The sequence below is a fragment of the Gordionus sp. m RMFG-2023 genome, chromosome 1 (genome assembly GCF_954871325.1).
Source record: "Gordionus sp. m RMFG-2023 chromosome 1, tfGorSpeb1-WG-v2, whole genome shotgun sequence".
In the NCBI taxonomy this organism is placed as follows: Eukaryota; Metazoa; Nematomorpha; class Gordioida; order Chordodea; family Parachordodidae; genus Gordionus; species Gordionus sp. m RMFG-2023.
Window position 1 is genome coordinate 20,583,711 of NC_088775.1, and position 21,446 is coordinate 20,605,156.

General features: G+C 24.6%; 1 protein-coding gene across 2 annotated transcripts; it reads left to right on the forward strand.

Moving 5' to 3' along the window:
* Positions 1 to 16,805: 16,805 nt before the first annotated feature.
* LOC135931896 (U11/U12 small nuclear ribonucleoprotein 35 kDa protein-like) lies at positions 16,806 to 18,733 on the forward strand. 2 transcript variants are annotated; one of them, XR_010573201.1, is made up of 5 exons: positions 16,806 to 16,933; positions 16,995 to 17,090; positions 17,135 to 17,205; positions 17,241 to 17,348; positions 17,390 to 18,733. XR_010573201.1 is itself a non-coding variant. In XM_065469209.1 (4 exons), the coding sequence occupies exons 1-4, from the start codon at positions 16,856 to 16,858 to the stop codon at positions 17,512 to 17,514; spliced, it is 513 nt and encodes a 170-aa protein (XP_065325281.1). In that variant the 5' UTR covers positions 16,806 to 16,855; the 3' UTR covers positions 17,515 to 18,733. The 2 variants fall into 2 exon arrangements, 1 of the variants encoding a protein (XP_065325281.1); XM_065469209.1 differs by having other exon boundaries at positions 17,135 to 17,348.
* Positions 18,734 to 21,446: the final 2,713 nt, after the last annotated feature.

Below are 21,446 nucleotides of genomic sequence, written 5' to 3' on the forward strand. Positions count from 1 at the left end.
CTATTTTTTATATTCGTACACACACTATATATATATTATCTAAAAATATAAATTAGAATACATATAATCAAAACGAAAAACAAAAAGTAATAATAGGTAAGGTTATAAAAATTAGATTATAAAAAAGTAAAAATATAAATTTGAATATATAACAATAATGTAAACCAGTAGATGGGTCAATATTAGATGCATATTTCTAAAAGTTGGAGGGCTATCATCAAAAAAATTTTTTGGGGGACTTAACAAGCCTATTATGATATTCTAAAGGTTTATTTTGCATTTGTTCATTATTAATGGCTGATATATCTATATTTGAACAATTATAAAGAAGAAATAAGATGGGGATAGTTTTCTAAAGTAAAAAAAAATTCTCAAGTTAATTTATTAAAAATTTCCCCGAGCTTCAGTGACCATTCGGAGAGACCAATTGGCAAACTTAAGAAAAATAGGATCCTTGTGAATAGGTATAGAATAATTTAAATAATCTATAAATACCGTAATATGTATTTTTTTTGTAATAAATATAAAATTCTAAGAATAGAAAACTCCGTTTAGTATTTTTTATTGAAAGAATAAAAAGGATTATTGTTAAAAAAGGTAGGATCCTTAAGAATAAATATATAATTTAATTGAATAAAAATAAATATTGTAATATATATTGATTTTTTGGAATAGATAAAAAATCCTATATAAAATTATTTATAATAAAAATAATGTACTATTAGAGATGTAAAGGTAGGGAAATTTCCCGGGAAATTTCCCGAATTTTCCCTTAATATAAATATATTATTTATTTGCAAAAATTATGATTTATATTTTATAAAATATAATATTTTATTTCAATAATTATGATTTATAATTTAATTTATAAATAATTTTTATTTTCTTCGTGAGTCTTTAAACTTATTTTTTTTATTAGTGCAATCATTGAGTGCAATTTTTCAAATCTATAATTTTAAAAGTACAAAAATAAAGGTAAAATGTTTCCCATTATATTCTCATACATAATATTAATGTGATATATTATAGAATTATTAATAATTAATGATATATTTAGATTTGATATATAATAGTGCGCACAAATTGAGCGTTTGCAGTATGTTTGTTAATGTAACACATCTTTGTTTAGATTGAAAGCAGTATGTTTTTTATTAAAGTTTTTTTTATAATTTCTTAAACAAAAAGAGTTTATTTCTTACCTTAAGGTAAAATAAGGAAGTTTAATTATATTTGTTTATTTAGATTTCCTAAAAATTTATGATTCAATCAGGGTTTTCAAATTATTTTGTGGCCTTGGATGCAAAACATATGTATATAAATGTTTCTTTGTTTATCCTACCTTAATTTATATATTTATAATAATCTATATATTTTAATAAAAATGTGAAATAAATTTTGAATAGTTTGCATATTTATATATTTTCTTCAAGACACTAATAAAAATAAATAGATTTAGAAATATTGCTAATCAAATTTCAAATTTATGATATAATTTGATTAAATCTATCTAATAATTGCTAAATAAATTTTGAATAGTTGCTTATTTATATATATTTTACAAAATAATTTTAATTACATTTTTCAATCTTTAATTATGAAAATGTACACCATAATAAGAGTATTAAATGTCTTATTTAATAAAATAATTTTAATTATATTTTTCAAAAATCACTAGAATATGGAATAATATAACTTTATTATATATAAATAAATAGAATTACAAAAAAAAACAAATCAATTTTCATAGATATAATTTCATTAAATAATGAGGTTTGATTTGCAGGTATATCTGTTGAATTTGGAGGCCACAATTAAATTTTCCATTAAAGTATAATACAATGGAGATACTTTATTTTTGAAAAAATATTTGTTTGATTTATATTTTATAGAGAAACATTCTATAATAATGTTAAATTTATAGATAAATATATATTTTACTGGCTCTCAAGGCACCCTTTCCAAAAGAGTCAATATATCCAACAATGCATTTAATTTTAACCCACTTGCCTTCCTTTGGCATAATTTCTTTAGGACTAAAGCTATCCTCTATTGTTGGCTCCATGAATTTAATGTAATCATACCATCTGTATGAGAGTTTAGAGCCAGAAGCTCCTGAAACCTTGCACAATTATCTTGGTCTTTAAAGTTTTGCAACTTCTTCTTTATGCATGCTACAGTTGTATCATGCAATGGAAATTCCATCCCCAAGCTATTAAAAATATAATTTATCATTATTTATATATATTTACCTTAAACTACTGGTTAATAAACCATCTAATACTAATATAGAATTCTTATGGTCTGGACACTGCTGGCTCCAGACCATTTGTTGAGTTTCCAGTAAGGTACAAATTTTTTTTAGTAACCTTATCATCCCTTCTAAAATTATAATATGTATCCTAAAATTGTATAAATATAAATTCCAAAATTATATAAATAATCATTTCTAAAATTATATAAATATCAATTAATATATTCTAAATAATATGATATCAATTAATATATGAAATAAATTATACCTACAATTTGTATCCATTTTTAAATTTTAGCGCAAAATTAAAAAAGCATAGAAAAAATCTAACCAGTTTGCTTTTTTATTAAACGTTTGCCGTAAAAAAATCCAAGCTGCACTCTACCATTTTAGCTTTTAAAACGGGTTGCAATGCTCAATTTGTGCACACTATAAGTATCATTATATGTTAATCATACTATATAACTGATATAATGATTTATGATGTTTAATATATTTTAAACATACTATATAACTGGTATAATGATTTATTGATGTTTAATTTAAATTAATATGATTGCAATATTTTATAGATGCCTCGGAAATCTTCCAATATCTGGAAACATTTTATTAAAGATAGAGCTAATAACAAGAAAGGATATTCAATATGCAAAATTGTCAATTAACATATAATTTCCCAAATTAAACAAAGATGTCTCAGCATATCAAAAAATGTCAAGGGTATATTAACAGTTTACAATTTAATGAAGTTGATCGTGATAATAATAATTCTACTGAAGAGGATGTTGTAGTATGTTTACCAGATTCCAGTAATCCTAATAAAATTATATCCCAAAAAAACATAAATAAAACCATTCTAAATACTTTTAAAGGAAATACCAATAATTTTAATGCTGGCACATCTAAAATTAAAAAATTTTTCGACACTATAACCGAACAAAATCAAACGCAACTTGACAGTGCTTTGGCATTGGCTATTTTTATGTCAAATTGACCTTTTAATTTAGTTGAAAATAAATATTTCATCAATTTTTTAAAATTAATGCGTCCAGCCTATAAAATTCCTTCTAGACATGCAATTAGTAAAACATTACTAGCTTTTGAATACATTAAAGTGAAAAATATTATTAACAATAAATTCAATAATTTAAAAGATTTTACTCTCATAAGCGATGGCTGGACAAATATTCGCGGAGAGTCATTATTAATTTTATAATAATGACTCCAGAACCAATTTTTTTTAAATCCATTGACACAGGTTCCAGTGCTCACACTGGTGAATATATCGCATCTGAGTTGATCAAGGTAATAGAAGAAATTGGTTGTCAAAAATTTATCTCACTAGTAACTGATAATGCAAAGAATATGAAAAAGGCCTGGAGTCTTGTTAAGGCAAATTATATTGAATGCTTTGGATGTGCCGTACATGGGTTGAATCTGCTTATTAAAGATTTATGCCAAATACCTTTTATTGAAAAGATCATCAAAAAAACCAAACAAATAATTAAATATATAAAATTTCATGGTATTTTATTAGCAACTTTTAAAGAAAGGCAAATATTGAAAGGATATAAATCTTCCTTAAAAATTCCAAGTCCGACAAGATGGGGAGGTTTTGTTATAATGTTGCAAAGTGTTATGAAAAATAAGGAAGTTTTGCAAGAAATTGCAATTTCTAGTTTATTTACAAACAAACAAAGAAGGCTTATTATATTAGACAAAGAAGGATACTGGGATAAATTAGAGTCTGTACTGACCTTTTTGGAATTTATTTATAAGAAAATTATATTTGTAGAGTCGGATTCAGCGGTATTATCTGACGTTCCAGAAATATTTTGGGACATAAAAGATAAACTCAATTCATCAACTTTTATTTTTAATGAAAATGATTTGAAAAGTGTTAAGATGCATATTAAAAAACGAAAGAAATTTTGTTGCCGAGAATATCATTATGCAACAAATCTTCTGGATCCTCGATATAATGGTGTGAAATTAACAGACCGTGAATTAACAGCAGCTAAATATAATAAATATTATTTCAGGCCAAATTAATTGCGATATTGGAAAAATTATGGGCAATTTAGCAGAATATCGTTCAAAACAAGGTTTCTATTAAGGAGCTGGCATATGGGAGAGCTCAATCCATACCAAACCACTCATATGGTGGAAAGGGTTGTGTACAAATCAACCCCTTTGTCAAGTGGCTGCAGCGTCTACATGACAGGATTTTCATTGGATGCAAACCCCCTTCAAAAACCTTTGTCTACCCCCCTAAAAATTCGCCACCTTCGGCGGCGGTGTCTTTTTCTTATTATTTTCACCTATTTATTTATTGATACTCTTTTCAAAGAATTTATAAAGGATAACTTATATTAATCTATCTCTACTAACAACTATCTATATTTTGTGAATATAAAGAATTTATTTTTTAGATAATAAATTCAATTAAAACCTCCATTATTTACAATGAATTAATTATTATGGCAATATAAGCTTGCTAAAATATCTAAACCTTTTAAATTACATTTAAAAGGATAGTTTATTTGGAAAACAATGTGTATGATTGTTTGCAATATATAGATTTGGTCGATGAATTGTATTATAATAATACTATAATAAAAGTATAATTTTTACAGCAATAAATTTTGTCCTATTTAATCTCAAAATTTAATAGATAACCCCCCAAAAAATTTATCCTACCCCCATTAAAGCAGCTAACCCCCTACCCCCTCAAAAAAATAGGATGCAAACTGTTCCTACCCCTCCCGCTCATGTAGACGCTGATAATAATATCAAAAATATACTAGTATTAAAAATTTAACTCAAAACTGTTTTTCAAATAAGAAAAAAATAGCTTTCCTAAAAACACGTAAAAAAGACAAGAAAAGTTATCTAATTTATTACATCCTTTCTGGGATAAATAATAAGATGTTAAATTTTTAAAAATATTTCCAATAAATAGATGGCGATAACTTATATTTATTATCAAAAGCATTTATTAGTAAAATTTATTAAAATATTAACTGTAATATATTTTATAACTGTCAAATACGTTTGTAAAAGTGTTATTTAACCTAATCCTTTATAATGAATTATATCTAATAGAGGATTATAAACTATATGTTTACTTACTTTTTATAAATAAATCTCTTATACTTATTTGGATTTGGACCTTGAAAATAATTTTAAGAAGAGGCATAGTAATTAAACTTAAATATCAATAATATAGTTGATTAGTTATTTTGAACTCAGCTAATTACAATATTCAATTTGTTAATTTTCAAATAATATCTATATTATAATTTTCCGATGTCCTCACTACGTCATCATGACGTCATGACATGGCTACGTCATGTCATCGGTACGTATTTTTTTTAATTTTTTTTATTTGTTGATTTTATTTATTTATTTTATACAAACAGATGATCCTACCAAACCAACAGTCTTAATTTATTTTTAAATAGATTATATTTTTTATTATTTTTAGCGATTATTGCTTTTCGATTTAGAACGGGAACCATATTTGTTAATAACATTTTATCAGATTTGATTTTGCAAAAATGGATGGATATTTATAAATAATACTGCTTGGACGATGGTTCAACAAGTTAATCCTTTTCCTTGAATTCCTGAAATCGTAGTGCCAGTAATTTAAAAAAATTCTCTAAATAAGGGCACTATAAGATTTTCATGTGAAACAGGCTGAAGGCTATGGATCATACAAGTAAATTGTAAATCTTCATGCAACTAATCCTTATAATTGCCTTATTCACTTATATCTGTTTGTTTTCAGATTAAATATTTAAATAAGAATATTAAATTAAGTTAATTATACTAAATGTTTTATCTTCTTTATAAATTTAGAAGAATTTTTAATTAAGTTAAAGCGTTGTGTAAATTTAATCAAGAAAGTGTTAATTAAAAAATAGGAAATTTGAATGCAGGTTGATCTTATGTGGTTCAAAAACATTATGACCAATGCAAACTGGGTTACTCTTGTTGAACATGGATTATTATTTTATTATAATGGTTATTATATAGCGCAAATTTTTATATGTTACATTCGTTTAACACCATTTATATTAACTTAACTTAATAGTTTCATTTAACTTAACTTGATAGTTTCATTTAACTTAACTTAATAGTTTCATTCAATTATTTAATAGATTTGCTTATATATATAAAGGATAAAATTATTATAGTTTTTTTGAGTGATATTGTAGTTAAACATTTTTAAATATATTTATTAAATAAAAAATTTGTCTTATCTTCCTTACTCCCTGCCAACCTTAACAACTCTTTAACACTTACTTTCACTAAGTATTACTAAATATCACAAAATTTCAAGCAACTACTTGATATAAATTGCCTTATTTAATCACATTTCCCTGTTTTGAAAATTTTAAATATTTGAATAAGTCTATTAAATTATGTTAAATTAAACTGAATATGTGGTTCAAAAAACATTATGACCAATGTAAACTGAGTTACTCTTTAACACTTACTTTCACTAAGTATCACTAAATATCATAAAATTTCAAGCAACTACTTCATATAATTTGCCTTATTCAATCACATTTCCTTGTTTTGAAAATTTTAAATATTTGAATAAGTCTATTAAATTGTGTTAAATTAAACTGAATTTCTCATCACATTTTCCTGGTTTGAAAATTTTAAATATTTGAATAAGTTTATTAAATTGTGTTAAACTAGACTGAATGTCTCATCTATCTCATATATTAGATTATGAATTATTAAAATTAAGCCAAACTGTTGTGTAACTAAAATTAATAAATTGATGACTAATAATTATACAATATAGGATGCTGTATGGTTTTAATTAACACAATGGATTCATTTTAATATAACGGCTACATAGACTTTCATACTACTGAGGAATTTAAATAATAAATGTTGCTTTTGCTCAACCTTATCTTCCAATATAATCTCCGGAGGAAATGAACGGAGGAAATGAATAACGAGTGTACTCTTATCTTAAAATAGTAAATTCTAAACTTAATAAGGAAATACTTATCTAGGTTAAAATATTATATCTGAAAACAGAAAAATTTAAACGTAACGTAGGAATGTAAATAGTTTTATTCTTCCTTTTCCTCCAATTTAAATCATTTATTTTTGGGGCCATTTCTATAAATGTTATCTTATTTTGTTTCATAATCATCCTACCTATTTTTAAGGCTATTAGGCTGCACAATATGTCCTTTTATCTCTTATGAATATTTTGTCTAATTAACTGAAAAATATACAAAGTACATTTTTAATATTTAACTAAATTAATACAATTTTTAAGGATCCTACTTTTTTAAAAGCTCACCATTTTGTCGGATCTACCATTGCTCTATTATCCCTGCTGAATATTTTGTGTAATGCTCAAAAAAATATACATAGTACATATAGATGTAAAATTCCCGGGAAAATTGGTTCAGGGGAAATTTCCCCGGGAAAATTGGGGGAAAAAAGGGAAAATTGAGGAAAAAAACGGGAAATAACGGAAAATTAAAAAATAACCACAAAATATACTTTAAACCTTTCAATTTTTTTTATGGAATAACTTTATTAAATTTGGGGAACTAAGGGAAAATAATATAATTAAACAATAAAGACAAAAATAAATACACTATAAACATCATTTTTTGAATAACTTTATTAATTACAAAAAGCATGTATCAGAAATTACATTTAAAATTCTTGGGATGCTAATGAAATAGCATCAATATCTTCATGGGATGAAATTGAAATATCATCATTATCACTTGATATTGATAAATCGGAATCTGAACTCTTTTGATGATATCCCGAACTTGATGTATTTGTATGATCCTTTAAATGTATGTTATGCTTTATTGATATTAATTTTTCGACTCTTTCATTCTTTATTCTATTTCTCGTTTTTGAATGAATTTTTCCAAATGCTGACCAGACTCTTTCTGACGAGGCATTTGAGGGTGGTATCGAAAGACATGGGGTAATTAAAAATTTATATTAAGGAGCCTTTAAAAAAATTTTTTTGCTTAAGGGGGCTATTCAAATTTTTCAGAGGGCTCGAATCCCTGCCTTCTCCCTCCCCCCCCCCCCCCATAGCAACGCCACTGTAAAAAAAATCCAATACATTCTTATTACTTAAGCAAATATCACATTTACAAAATAATTCATACTCATGAAATTTTTCATATTTCATAAAACCTCTAATAGATTCATATTACAGATTATTTACATCTATGCCTGCGCCAGTATAATAAATAGAATAATTACAAGCATAATATTTATTCATCCTTATAACACATACAAATAAAAGGCACGATTTTTTAATAAATTTTTTAGTTTTCAATTAATAAATGATTATATTTATTTAATTAGGGTTATAAAATAATTTAAATAATAATAGTCAATTAAGCTTCAACTGTTAAATCCAAATTAATATTTAATGAGTGATATTGATATTCTATTTTTAACATAAAATTTGATTGCTAGCTGTCATTGTGAAAATATAATTTATATGTGTTAAAGTTATTAAAAAAATATTTTTTTTTATGATATGATTTGAATATTTAAATGAGAGATGAATATTAAAGTTATCCATAATGAACTTGAATGTACGGAGAATATTATTGTTTATTTTAAATTTTGCATAAACAATTTTTTTTAACGAACTTAAATGTACGAATAATATAGATTATTGTAATTTTGCATATAAAATGTTTTTTTTTGCATATCCATTTTTTTATATATAAACTCAAAATTTTTATAAATTAATTCATTCGATTTTCATTTTGGATTTGTATTTGGAAATAATAAAGTCATATCCTTAAAAGTGATATCTTTAAAAGGTATTATTAGATTTATATTGAATATATTTATCTAACTATTATTTATACTAAAACTTCCAAACACGACATTACTGTCACAATGAGGAGATTTGTCATTGTGAATCAAAACCTAAATATAAAAAGAAATATATATATAAAAAAGAAATTAATAATAATTAGGAATCACGAAATCATGAAATCAATTTATCTCTTTATTCAAAATTATAACATTATCAAATTAACAAAATTATAAAAGTAAAAATAATAAAAAAGATTAATAATAAAAATAAAAAATAAAATACAAAAAAGTTAATAATTATAAAAGATATATTTTGTATGGTAAAAATTGGCCTTTTTATACTTTTTTCAATCTTCTTTATCACTAATATTCATAACTATTCAAATATAATATTTTTATCACGCGTTATAATAATAAACCCAAAAGAATTCTTTATGCAAATTAAATATAAAATACAAATTTAACTAATTTACATATTACAACAATATGTATTTTTTTTATCTAATATTTAAAATAGTATTCATTTAATAAATATTTAGATAGTCTTATTAATTTTTAAATAATAAAATTAAATCTATATTTTATTTAATAGAATTATAAAAGAAATCTTTCAGAGGGTAATCAAAAAAAATAATTCTTAGTTCAAGGGGTATTCCATTAAAATAATTTTTATTTGATTCAGGGGACTATTCAAATTTTTCAAGAGGCTTGAGCCCCTGCGCCCCCCCCCCCCCATAGCGACGCCACTGCTTCCCTCCCTTTTCACTAACTTTAATAGCAAAATATAGTAATGTAGAAGGAATAAATATATAGGTATTATTGATATTATGGAAATATATGTATGAATATATCAGTGACGTCGCTAGGAAGAGGCGCGCAGGGGCTCGAGCCCCCTAAAAAATTTGAATAGCCCCCTGAAGCAAATTTTTTTTTTAATGACTCTTTAATATCCCCTTAAACTAAAAATAAATTTTTTTAATTGCCCCCTGAACGATTTCTTTTATAATTCTATTGAGTAATATATAGATTTAATTTTATTATTTAAAAATTAATAAAACTATCTAAATTTTTATTAAATGAATACTATTTTAATTTAGATAAGATTATACATCTATATTATAATTTTCCGATGTCCTCACTACGTCATCGTGACGTCATGTCATCGCTACGTCATGTCATCGGTACGTATTTATTTATTATTTTTTTATTTTATACAAACAGATGATCCTATAACATAAAATTTCTATGCAACTGTAGGAGGCCATATTAAAACCCAAAAGTAATACATTATTTACTAAATATTACAAATTATTAATATTTTATATCTCTAGGTTTGGGAAATTTTTTTCAAAATTAATGCAACTGTAGGAGGCACAATATATAATTATAAAAAGTTTATCAAGCCCAGCTCAAACCTTAATAATTTGTAAAAGATATTCCCATGTCCATTGATCAAGTCTTGAGTTTATACCAATGTTTATATATAGGAAAGTAAAATATTATTTACTAAATATTACAAATTAAGAAAGCCCATCAAAAATGACGGGGAATGAGATTTTTATTCATTTTTTACGATAGTGTCATGCCAGGTCCAAGCTCACAATATTAGGAAGCAAATAATTATAAAAAAGTTTATCCAGCCCAGCTCAACCCTTAATAATTTGTAAAAGATATTCCCATGTCAGGTGCAAGCTAATATTAATTTTGAGGTTCCATGCCCAGTCGTATCCAATATGATTTTGAAATTTTATCCCACCTCAGAGATAGTTAAATTTTTAATTGATTTATCATCACATGAAGGGTAAATATCTGATTTACCCATTAGTTTAAAATGTAAAAAAAACATAAATAATATTAGGGCAGACTTTATTTTGTCATGATTCTCTAATAAGTGCTTTGTTCAGGCTTTCTCAGTTTCCCTTATTACCAATTCACATAAATTTTTTCAAAATTAGTGCAACTGTAGGGCCATATTAAAACCAATTGTCAAAGTAATACATTATTTACTAAATATTACAAATTATTAATATTTTATATAGAAATTCATAACTGAGTTAATTCAATAAATTTAATATCTCTAGGCTTGGGAAATTTTTTTTAAAACTATTATGGGTTGGACTGGGCTTAAAAAATATTTCTCAAAATTAATATTGGCTTGGTTTTCAAAAATTATTAGGGAATGAAATAAGCTTGAGAAATTTTTTTAAAATTATTAAGATCTTTGGATGCTTGGAAATTTTTTCCAAATATTGTATTAAACCTATATTGAGATTTTTTAATGTTAAATGTTAGTCTTATGTTAATATTTTTATAAAGTATTATATTTTACCCGTAGACTAATTGGTAAATCAGAGATCTCCCCTTCATTAATTATCTCTGGACTTGGTTTCAAAATTATTAGGTATTGAGGTGGGCTTGAGAAAATCTTTTTAAATTATTAAGATCTTGGATGCTTGGATATTTTTTCCAGATATTGTAGGCTTGAACTTAGATTGGGATTTTTTAATGTTAAATGTTAGTCTTATGTTAATATTTTTATAAAGATATATATTTTAACTCAAAGAATAGTTTTCAGGAACATACAAAATGTAAACTGTCTATGCTATGCCGACATCATATGTATCCCTACTAAAGATATCACTAACATTCATTATTTTAGCAACAGTCTCAAATAATATGGGAAAAATCAAAATTTAAAAAATACTACCCTTTTCCTTTCTTTCCCTTTTAATTTATTTTATTATCTTCCCCTTTCTCATCATTTCCCTATCCTATCTTCACTTTTTAATTTCATTTTTCTTTATCTTTACCTTCCTGGCTTCGCCGTTACATCCTTTTAACTTTCCCCACAGGAAAAGTGGGATGTAACTGGATGCCTTGGCCTTTATGGCTTTGGCATCCCTATGGCTTTATTAATCAAAATTTCGATATATCAAATATAAGAAGAAAACAATAATAGATATAAACAGTTATTATTAGGTTTATATAAATAAATATTTTCCCTATTTTATTTCCATTTAATTTTCTTTTATTTCCTTACCTCAGGCTACACACTCCAGCCGAAGGCTGGGCTTATCAAAAAATAAATATCATTCAATTCTTAATTCAACTCATATTCAAGCAAAAAAATTATACTGGGTCATATGACGTGAAGCCCAATAAAATATACCATATGCAAAATAAAGTTATTCATCTATATATACTAAAAATGCTTATACTTTTCATTTTAGAATACATCTATTTAAGCTTCTGATGGATGATATTGCCACTATTTCTAGAGAGGTTAACCATCCCTGCTGATTATTTTTTATAACTCACAAAAAAATATACATAGTACATTATTTTTATTATAAATAATTTTATATATGATTTTATATCTATTCCAAAAAATCTAATATTTTTTTATAATTTAAATAAATTTATATTATTTTAAGCATCATACGTATTTATAAGGCTATCCATTTTCTCGGGGCGCACAATATACCCTTTTATCTCTGATGAATATTTTGTCTAACTGAAAATTATACAAAGTACATTTTTAAAATTTAACTAAATTAATATAACAATTTTTAAGGATCCTACTTTTTTAAAAGCTAACCATTTTGTCGGATCCACCATTGCTCTATTATTCCTGCTGATTATTTTGTATAATGCTCAAAAAAATATACATAGTATTTTTTATTATTATTATTTTTATATATGATATATCTATTCTAAAAAATCATTATATATTACAATTTTATTTTTATTCAATTAAAATTATATATTTATTCTTAAGGTTTCTACCTTTTTAACAATACTCCTTTTTATTTATTCAATAAAAAATACTAAACGGGGTTTTCTATTTTTATATTTATTCCAAAAAAATTTAAATTATTCTATACTTATTCACAAGGATCCTATTTTTTAAAAAAATTTGCCAATTGATCTCTCCAAATAATATTTTATTTTATTCCTACCTTATAAATTCAACTTGAGAATTATTTAATTTTTTATAAAACTATCCCCATCTTATTTCCTATTTGGAATTGTTCAAATATTGATATATCAGCCATTAATAGTGCACAAATGAAAAATATACCTTCAAAATATCATAATAGGCTTTAAAGTCTCCCCCCCCCCCAAAAAAAAAAAAAAATTTTTTTTTGATGATATCCCTCCAACTACTAGATATATTCATCTAATATTGATCCATCTACTGGTTTACAGAATTTTAATGTTCGTTTTTTTCAATAATAATGTTCTAACCCAACCTTAATTCCTCACATTGCTACAAAACATGATGAATCTATTAAAGATAAGCAAATAAAATAATGACGAATAAACAAACTACTTGCCCGTTCTAGAGTTACTGGTAGCCAAAATAATAAAAAACTATGCTTGAAATTAACTTCTCTGGAGGTTTATTTATTTTTTTTATCTCATGTTTTATATTTATATGATTATTTTATTTTCACCCAGTTGCCTCCAAATGATATTTCTATCACCACTACCATCCCTATGCCACCTCTGTCTATTTTTAACAAATATAAGCATTCAATTCCGTACTATCATTCACTTCACTGGAAGTTATTATAAATATTACTTTATCCAAATCTCTGAGAAACTTTCATGATTATTTAGAGGAATGTTCAAACTTGAATGTCAGTACGGCCATTTTCATCAACTTTATTAATTGAAAAATATGCAGTAGTTCTGTCGTGGCCTTTATAACAATTCTTACTACTTTTTTATGGTTGAGTTAACATTGTCGTTCATGATTCTATTTTAAAAGGGGCTACCAATGCTGACATTAACAGAAATATCATTTTGCGTTCTTCTTTTACCATTATCCCAAGGCATAGGCGTATGACTCATCCTTATCAGGACGTATTGTGTTTTGTACACTGCTTTGATAATCAGTCATTACTTTCATCTACAACCCTTAATGATATGAAATTTTACATTAATTATTTCCTCTCCAGACAACCTTCAGATTTATTTTGTCGCTTTTTCCATCAAAAATAAAAATGTCAACAAGGATTTGCTCTTAATTTTATCAAATACACAACATAATAATTATTCCTCATTATTTTAAAAAAATTAGCCTAAATTTATATGTCAATAAAAAATATTTTCTTAAAAAAAATATATATAATTTGCATATAAGTTTCGTTAGTGTTTAATGGCATTTTTGTTATTTAAATAGATAGCATTTTTTTTACTTAACATAAAATATAGACAAATAATTTGGGAAATGTAAGACATATATTAAATTTATCCGAAAAGCTCCAATAACCCTATATAATAAACAACAATTTATTATTTATATATAATTATAATTGATCATATTACCAAAAAGTATAAGAGTCGGTTTTATTTTATTTGTCATGATTCTCTAATAAGTGGTTTGCCCAGGCCTTCCCAGTCTCCCTTAGTACGGAATTCACGTGTTTTTTTTACATCTTAAACTAATTGGCAAATTAGATAATTCCCCTTCATGTGATGATAAATCAATTAAAAATTTAACTATCACCGAGGTGGGAAAAAATTTTCAAAAATATATTGGATAGACTGGGCTTGGAACCTCAAAATTTATATTAGCTTGCACCTGACATGGGAATATCTTTAACAAATTATTAAGGGTTGAGCTGGGCTGGATAAACTTTTTAATAATTATATGCTTTCTAATATTGTTAGCTTGGATCTGGCATGACATCTATCATAAAAAAATGAATAAAAATCTCATTCCCCGTCATTTTTGACGGGCTTTCTACTAGTATAAATTATATGTTCACTCTGTCAGCTTGCAATAAAATTCTTTGTTAAAAATATATCAATATTAATAACTAAATATTAATTTAGCATTAACAGTTGAAGCTTAATTGACTTTTATTATTTAAATTATTATATAAACTTAATTAAATAAATATAATCATTTATTAATTGAAAATTAACAAATTTAATATTGTAATTAGCCGAGTTCAAAATCACTAATCAACTACATTTTGATTTTTAATTTTAATTATCATGTCACTTCCTAAAATTATTTTCAAGGTTCAAATCCAAATGAGTATAAGATATTTATTTATAAAAAATAAGTAGATAAATAGTTTATAATCCTTTATAATATATAATTATTTATAAAATATTAGGTAAAATGCCACTTTTACAGACATATTCGACAGTTATATAATATATTACATTTATAATTTTAAAATTTTAATAATAATGCTTTTGATAATAAATATAAGTAACAATTTGCATTCAATTATTTAACGCCATCTATATTTTAAATATATTTTTAAAATTAAACTTCCCCACCATGGATATAATAAATTAGATATCTTTTCTTCTCTTTATTACGTGTTTTTATGAAAGCTATTTTTGTCATCTTTGAAAAACAGTTTTGAGTTAAATTTTTAATACGAATATATTTTTGATATTATTACAATCTATTATTATTTTAAGATATAATAAACCAACTAGAGATGGTGCGACAATAATATATAAAATTTTAATTACTTTCATTATATCACTCTGGTTCTTATTTTATAGTAAAAAATGTTTTATTTCTAATATGGCATCCTTGCCGTGTAAATAACTCAAAACTTCAATATATTTGCATAATTTCTTCTAAAGTTTTTTCTGTTTTTGTTTTATCAATTTATCTAACATAATATATTCTGATATGGGTTACCATCGTGAGTGTCATGACCTTTTGTTGCTAGAATTATATAGTCTTATGTGGTTTTTAAAAACCATTATCAATTGAGGCATATGTATGAATTAATTAACCTCTTTTATCACTTGTAATTATTTACGCAAATTTTTTTTATATCAGCAATCGAATATTTTATACTGTAATAAATAGATTTTGTATTAAAAAATATTATTTTTAGAAATTTATTGTATTGTTTTAATTATTTATATGCTAGTTTATTTTGTATGCAAAATATTATAAATGACAAAATAATTCAGAATAATTGTCTAGAGTTAGCTTAAAAATGTATAATATATTAATATAAAACCCGGCCGAAGTCCGGGCAAAAGCGGGCCAAAGGCCCCCAAATTTGGGGGTATGGGGGTGAAGGCATAAATTTTTTTTTAGCTGAGTCCCCTGAGATTGTAATGGCTAGTGACGCCCCTCGAATATATCATAATATATTTTTACATAATGAATTAATATATTTGTCAATTCGATATTGTTATAATGTTATATATATTTATATTTATAATTAATATAATATTGGGTGGGGTTAACATAAAACTACCTATAGCATCTATTATAGTGAGACATCCGTATCTATATATATTGTTACATCCTAATATATGAATGATCATGGTTGTATAAATAAACGAATGAGTAAAGAATTCTCCATGTTATCTAATATATGAAATTATCCCTAATATTATATTGGCGCAGTTATGGATGTAAATGTAAAACAAAACACCACTATTATTAATGATTAATAAATTTTTATTCTATTTTGATGATATATATAAAATTGTGAAAATATATATATAAAAATTTTCGTTCTATTTTCTGATTCTCATGTAATAAAGTTTAATACTTAATGGTAATTTTATATTTTTAATTAATTAACCAAACCTGAGATATTCTTCTTACTTAGGAAACCGTTAAGTAAGAATCCTATCATTTTATTTTCTCAATTATAAGCTATTTATAGTTATTCCTATAGACACTTAAAAATTTAACATGTGATATGTCATGTCAATTATTTTTATTTAGTCAAAATTATTTGATACAACATCTATATGATGTATGATCCATTGAAAGCTGGAGGTTCAGGTTTAATTGTACCCCATGATAGAGGCATCGTTAGAGCGATCAACGTAATTATTTTTACGAATATTTATACAACATTTAAATAACAAAAATATATATTTTTTATAGGCAGTTTTTAAACCACCAAAACCTACTGGAAGATTGGAATGCACCATATTTGTTGGCAAATTAAGTTTTAAAACTAAAAAAGAGGAATTGAGAAAGGTTAAATTGAAAACTTATTTATTATTAAATTTTATATAAATTAGAAATTTAGTAAATATGGAGATATAAAAAAAATACAGTTAATTAAAGATATAGTTACTGGGATGTCTAAAAAGTATTCATTTATTGAATTTGAAAATATTAAATCAGCTAAAGCTGCTTACAAATTTGCAAATGATACAATATTAGATAATTCTAAGATACATGTGGAGTATGAGTTTGGGAATTCTTTACAAGGATGGGTACCGAGACGACTTGGTTGAATAAAATTATATAATAATAATAATTTTTCATGAAAGGTGGTGGAATTGGTGGAAATAAAAAATCTGGGCAACTTAGATTTGGTGGAAGTATTAAATCACATAAAAGAATTTTGAAATTACCAAGCAAGAATTCTAAAATGAACAGAAAAATTTATAAATAACTTTTTTAAGAGTAAAATATGTGAAATCATTAAATAATTAAAGCTAATTTTAAGAACCTATTTACTTAAATAGTTTAATATATATATACTCACATATTTTCTAAATTAAATGATGAAGAAGTGAAGCATATAAATTTATGGTTAATTAAACTAATCAACTCAATCCAAGAGCAAAAGCTTATGAGCACAAAAAGATAAAACAAAATTATTTTAAATTTTAATAAAAAATAATAACTAAATGATATTGTTAATTTTGTTTGGATTCCTAATAAATTAAATAGCAAAAACAATTAAAGCCCATTATAAAAGATTATATTTTAAAATATACTGATAATGATAACATCTATAAATTTTAAACATATTCTTGTTAAGGCAATGTATTAATGGTTACCTGGCTCTTCTAATTCCCATTTCTGGAAAGTAGACTGGTCCAGGCTGCACAATTATTACTTCTGTGAAATAATATTGCTGGCTTGGAAATTAAATTTTTTAGAACTTTCATTTTGTGCATAAGTTCTTGCACCTCCTTTTCTATGGGCACATAATATTTTACAACTCTAATGGTGTTTGCAAAACAAAATCAATTATTTTGCTATTATCCTTTGACACTGAAGTAAGACAACCCAAAAGCAAGTGTTGGAGGTAGAGATCTGCACAGATTATCTGTAGCCTGACCCGAGCTTGGTCAAGGACAGGTTTGGATATAAAAAACTTTATTTTGGAGCTTGGGTTAGATTGTAAGAGGTGTTGAATCCTAAATATAATCATCTTAATTCATTATGTTAATTAAAATAACATGTCATTTTTTTATCTAAAACATTTATCATTAAAATGTCAATCAGAATAACATTTCATTTTCAATTATTATTTTACATAACATCCATACACCAAACTATTTTGTTATATTTTTGTGTTATCATTACATAATTTATTTACATCATATTTTATCAGGTTAAATAAAGTATATTTATCTAATATCTATTTAATTAAATAGCCTCGAATTTTCAATATTTAAAATAGTTTATCAAATCTTAAATAGGTGGATGACTTATCAAAGCAACTTTTCCAATAAGTGTTTTGGTTCTTAAATTCCTTTCTAACCCTGCTTCCTCGGCTAGCAGTGAAAGAGCGGGCTGGTAGGGCCCTTGAAGATAGGAGTAGTGTTGTTAAAAAGCCGAGTTTTTACAGATCTGACCTCGAGGTCGGAGCCAAAAAATTGGCTTAGGCTCAAGCCAGCTCAGGAGTTGGCTTTATTCAAGCCAAAATTTATTTATTTAAATATGTTAAAACAATATAATATATTTTTATTTTTTTTTAAACATAATAATTTATATTATATTATGAAAATAGTTTATTGATTTGATGTTTTTTAATAAAAAAAATGATATGCTGCTTATTGTTGTATTGTAATATAATTTTTGTTACAATTTACTAGTGTTTTTACACACCCAAATTTAAAAAAAAATTTTTTGAAGTTTAAAAATAATAAGATTTTTAAATTGAGCAATTTTTTAGAGAATTTTCTTATAAATAAACAATCTTTGAGGTGAAATTTTTTATGTTTTTTTTAATCATCTTTGTAAAATTATCTACTTTTTTGTATATTAAAAGAGGTGGTTTTTTCTAATAATTTTTAAAAATATTTATATTAAACTTTTTTATGTTATTTTATATCTATTTTTAAAGGAAAATATTTTAATGTGACAATTGTCATATTCGTTTTTTTAGACATTTTTGAAACTTTTTGACATACTTATATTGTAAAGAGGTTAAATTATAAATTCAATGAAGATGTAACATATAAAAGTGACAATTGTCATAATCATTATTTTTAATGATATTAGATTTTTTTTTGACGCAAATGGGTATAAATATATATTGTAAATATGTTAAAATAAAATTTTATGAAGATGACAATTGTCATGATCGTTATTTTTAATTTTTAAAATTTTTTTGATGTAAATGGGCTAAAATTAGTATTCCTTACATGTTTAAATAAAACTTCAGTGAAGATGTACCCTAGATAAGTAACAATTGTCATAATCGCTATTTTTGAGGTTTATTTAATTTTTTTTACCCAAATGGGTATAAATATAGGTTCAAAACATGTTAAATTAAAATTTCAGTAAAGATGTACTATAGATAAATGACAATTGTCATAATCGTTATTTTGAAAGATATTTAAATTTTTTTGACACAAATGGGTATAAATATATATTGTAAATATAAATATGTATTAATAAAATTTTATGAAGATTTACTATAGATAAGTGACAATTGTCATAATCTTTATTTTTAAAGTTTTTAAAATTCTTTTGATGTAAATGGGCTATAATTAGTATTGCTAACATGTTTAAATAGAACTTCAGTGGATGTACCCTAGATAAGTGGCAATTGTCATAATCGCTATTTTTGAGGTTTATTTAATTTTTTTTACGCAAAGGGGTATAAATATAGGTTTTAAACATGTTAAATTAAAGTTTCAGTGAAGATGTACTATAGATAAATGACAATTGTCATAGTCGTTATTTTTAAAGTTTTTAAAATTTTTTTGATGTAAATAGGCTAAAATTAGTATTACTCATGTTTAAATAGAACTTCAGTGAAGATGTACCCTAGATAAGTGACAATTATCATAATCGCTATTTTTGAGGTTTATTTAATTTTTTTACGCAAATGGGTTTAAATATAGGTTCTAAACATGTTAAATTAAAATTTCAGTGAAGGTGTACTATAGATATGTGACAATTGTCATAATCGTTATTTCTAAAGTTTTTTGACGCAAATGGGTGTAAAATTAGTGTTTAAATATAAATCATTATTGTTTTTAAGCTAAAGATAATTTGATTGATAAATAATCATTCATTAACTCAATATTTTTCTCGATGTAAATATTAATTAATTTTTTTATTAAACATTTTTAAAGTTGGTTTTTATTCATGTTTGTGAATAATTAAATGTGGTTTTTGTAAATAATATTTTTTTTGTCAGATAGCTGCAGAGGTGTCATTTGCACGGTCCGATTTTTTAAAATAAAAAAATTTCGTCCTGGCTCCGATTTTCAAAAAAAAAATTAAGCCTGTCCAGGATTACGTACTATAACTATATATTCAGGGCTGGCTCGTCCATCTTTCAATCGTTTGAGTTGATTATTGATATTTCTATCTTCAATATCAACAAATATTTTATCTTATAAAATATATGTACATTTTGCTCATTTTGGAAAATTCTCTCGTTGAGCCACATGAATGGCCTCCAAAACTCTTAGGTAGCTCACATGCTTGTTGTTAACTATAAATATAAATATATTTAAAAATTCTTCCACTCCAGTCTTGTACTTTTTAATGGATATTTTTAATATTTTAGTTTTTAAAATAACTTATACATTTTAAAAAAATATTAAAAATACAATACATCTAGGATTAATTTTTCTTTAATGCCGCTACGTCTATTTGTTATATAATGGAATTAAATAAAGAATGCATATATTTATAAACTGCAGTTATAACCTAGTGTCGTAAACGCTCATTTTCAGGTGATTTTTAAAAACGGCTAACTCAATTTATCCAGAAAAATATTACGCAATCCGGAAAATTTTGCTCATTGAAGGAACAAATGTACTATTAAATCTAGAAGCTTAGGCAATATTTTTCTGGCTAAAATATTGAGTTAGCCGTTTTAAAAAATCGGCTCAAAATCAACCATTTACTAACAATATTATAACCTGGCAATCCATATATCATTATTTCTCAAGATAATAAAAATAGTAGACTAACCATGTTTGATATAGGGAATTAATTTAGAATTAATATTTAAATTCAACCCTTTACTAATATAGGAGGGTTGGAAGATATTTAAAAAAATATATATTATTTTAATTTTATTTAAATTTTATGTAACTAGATTACTTATATGATTTATTAATCAAATTG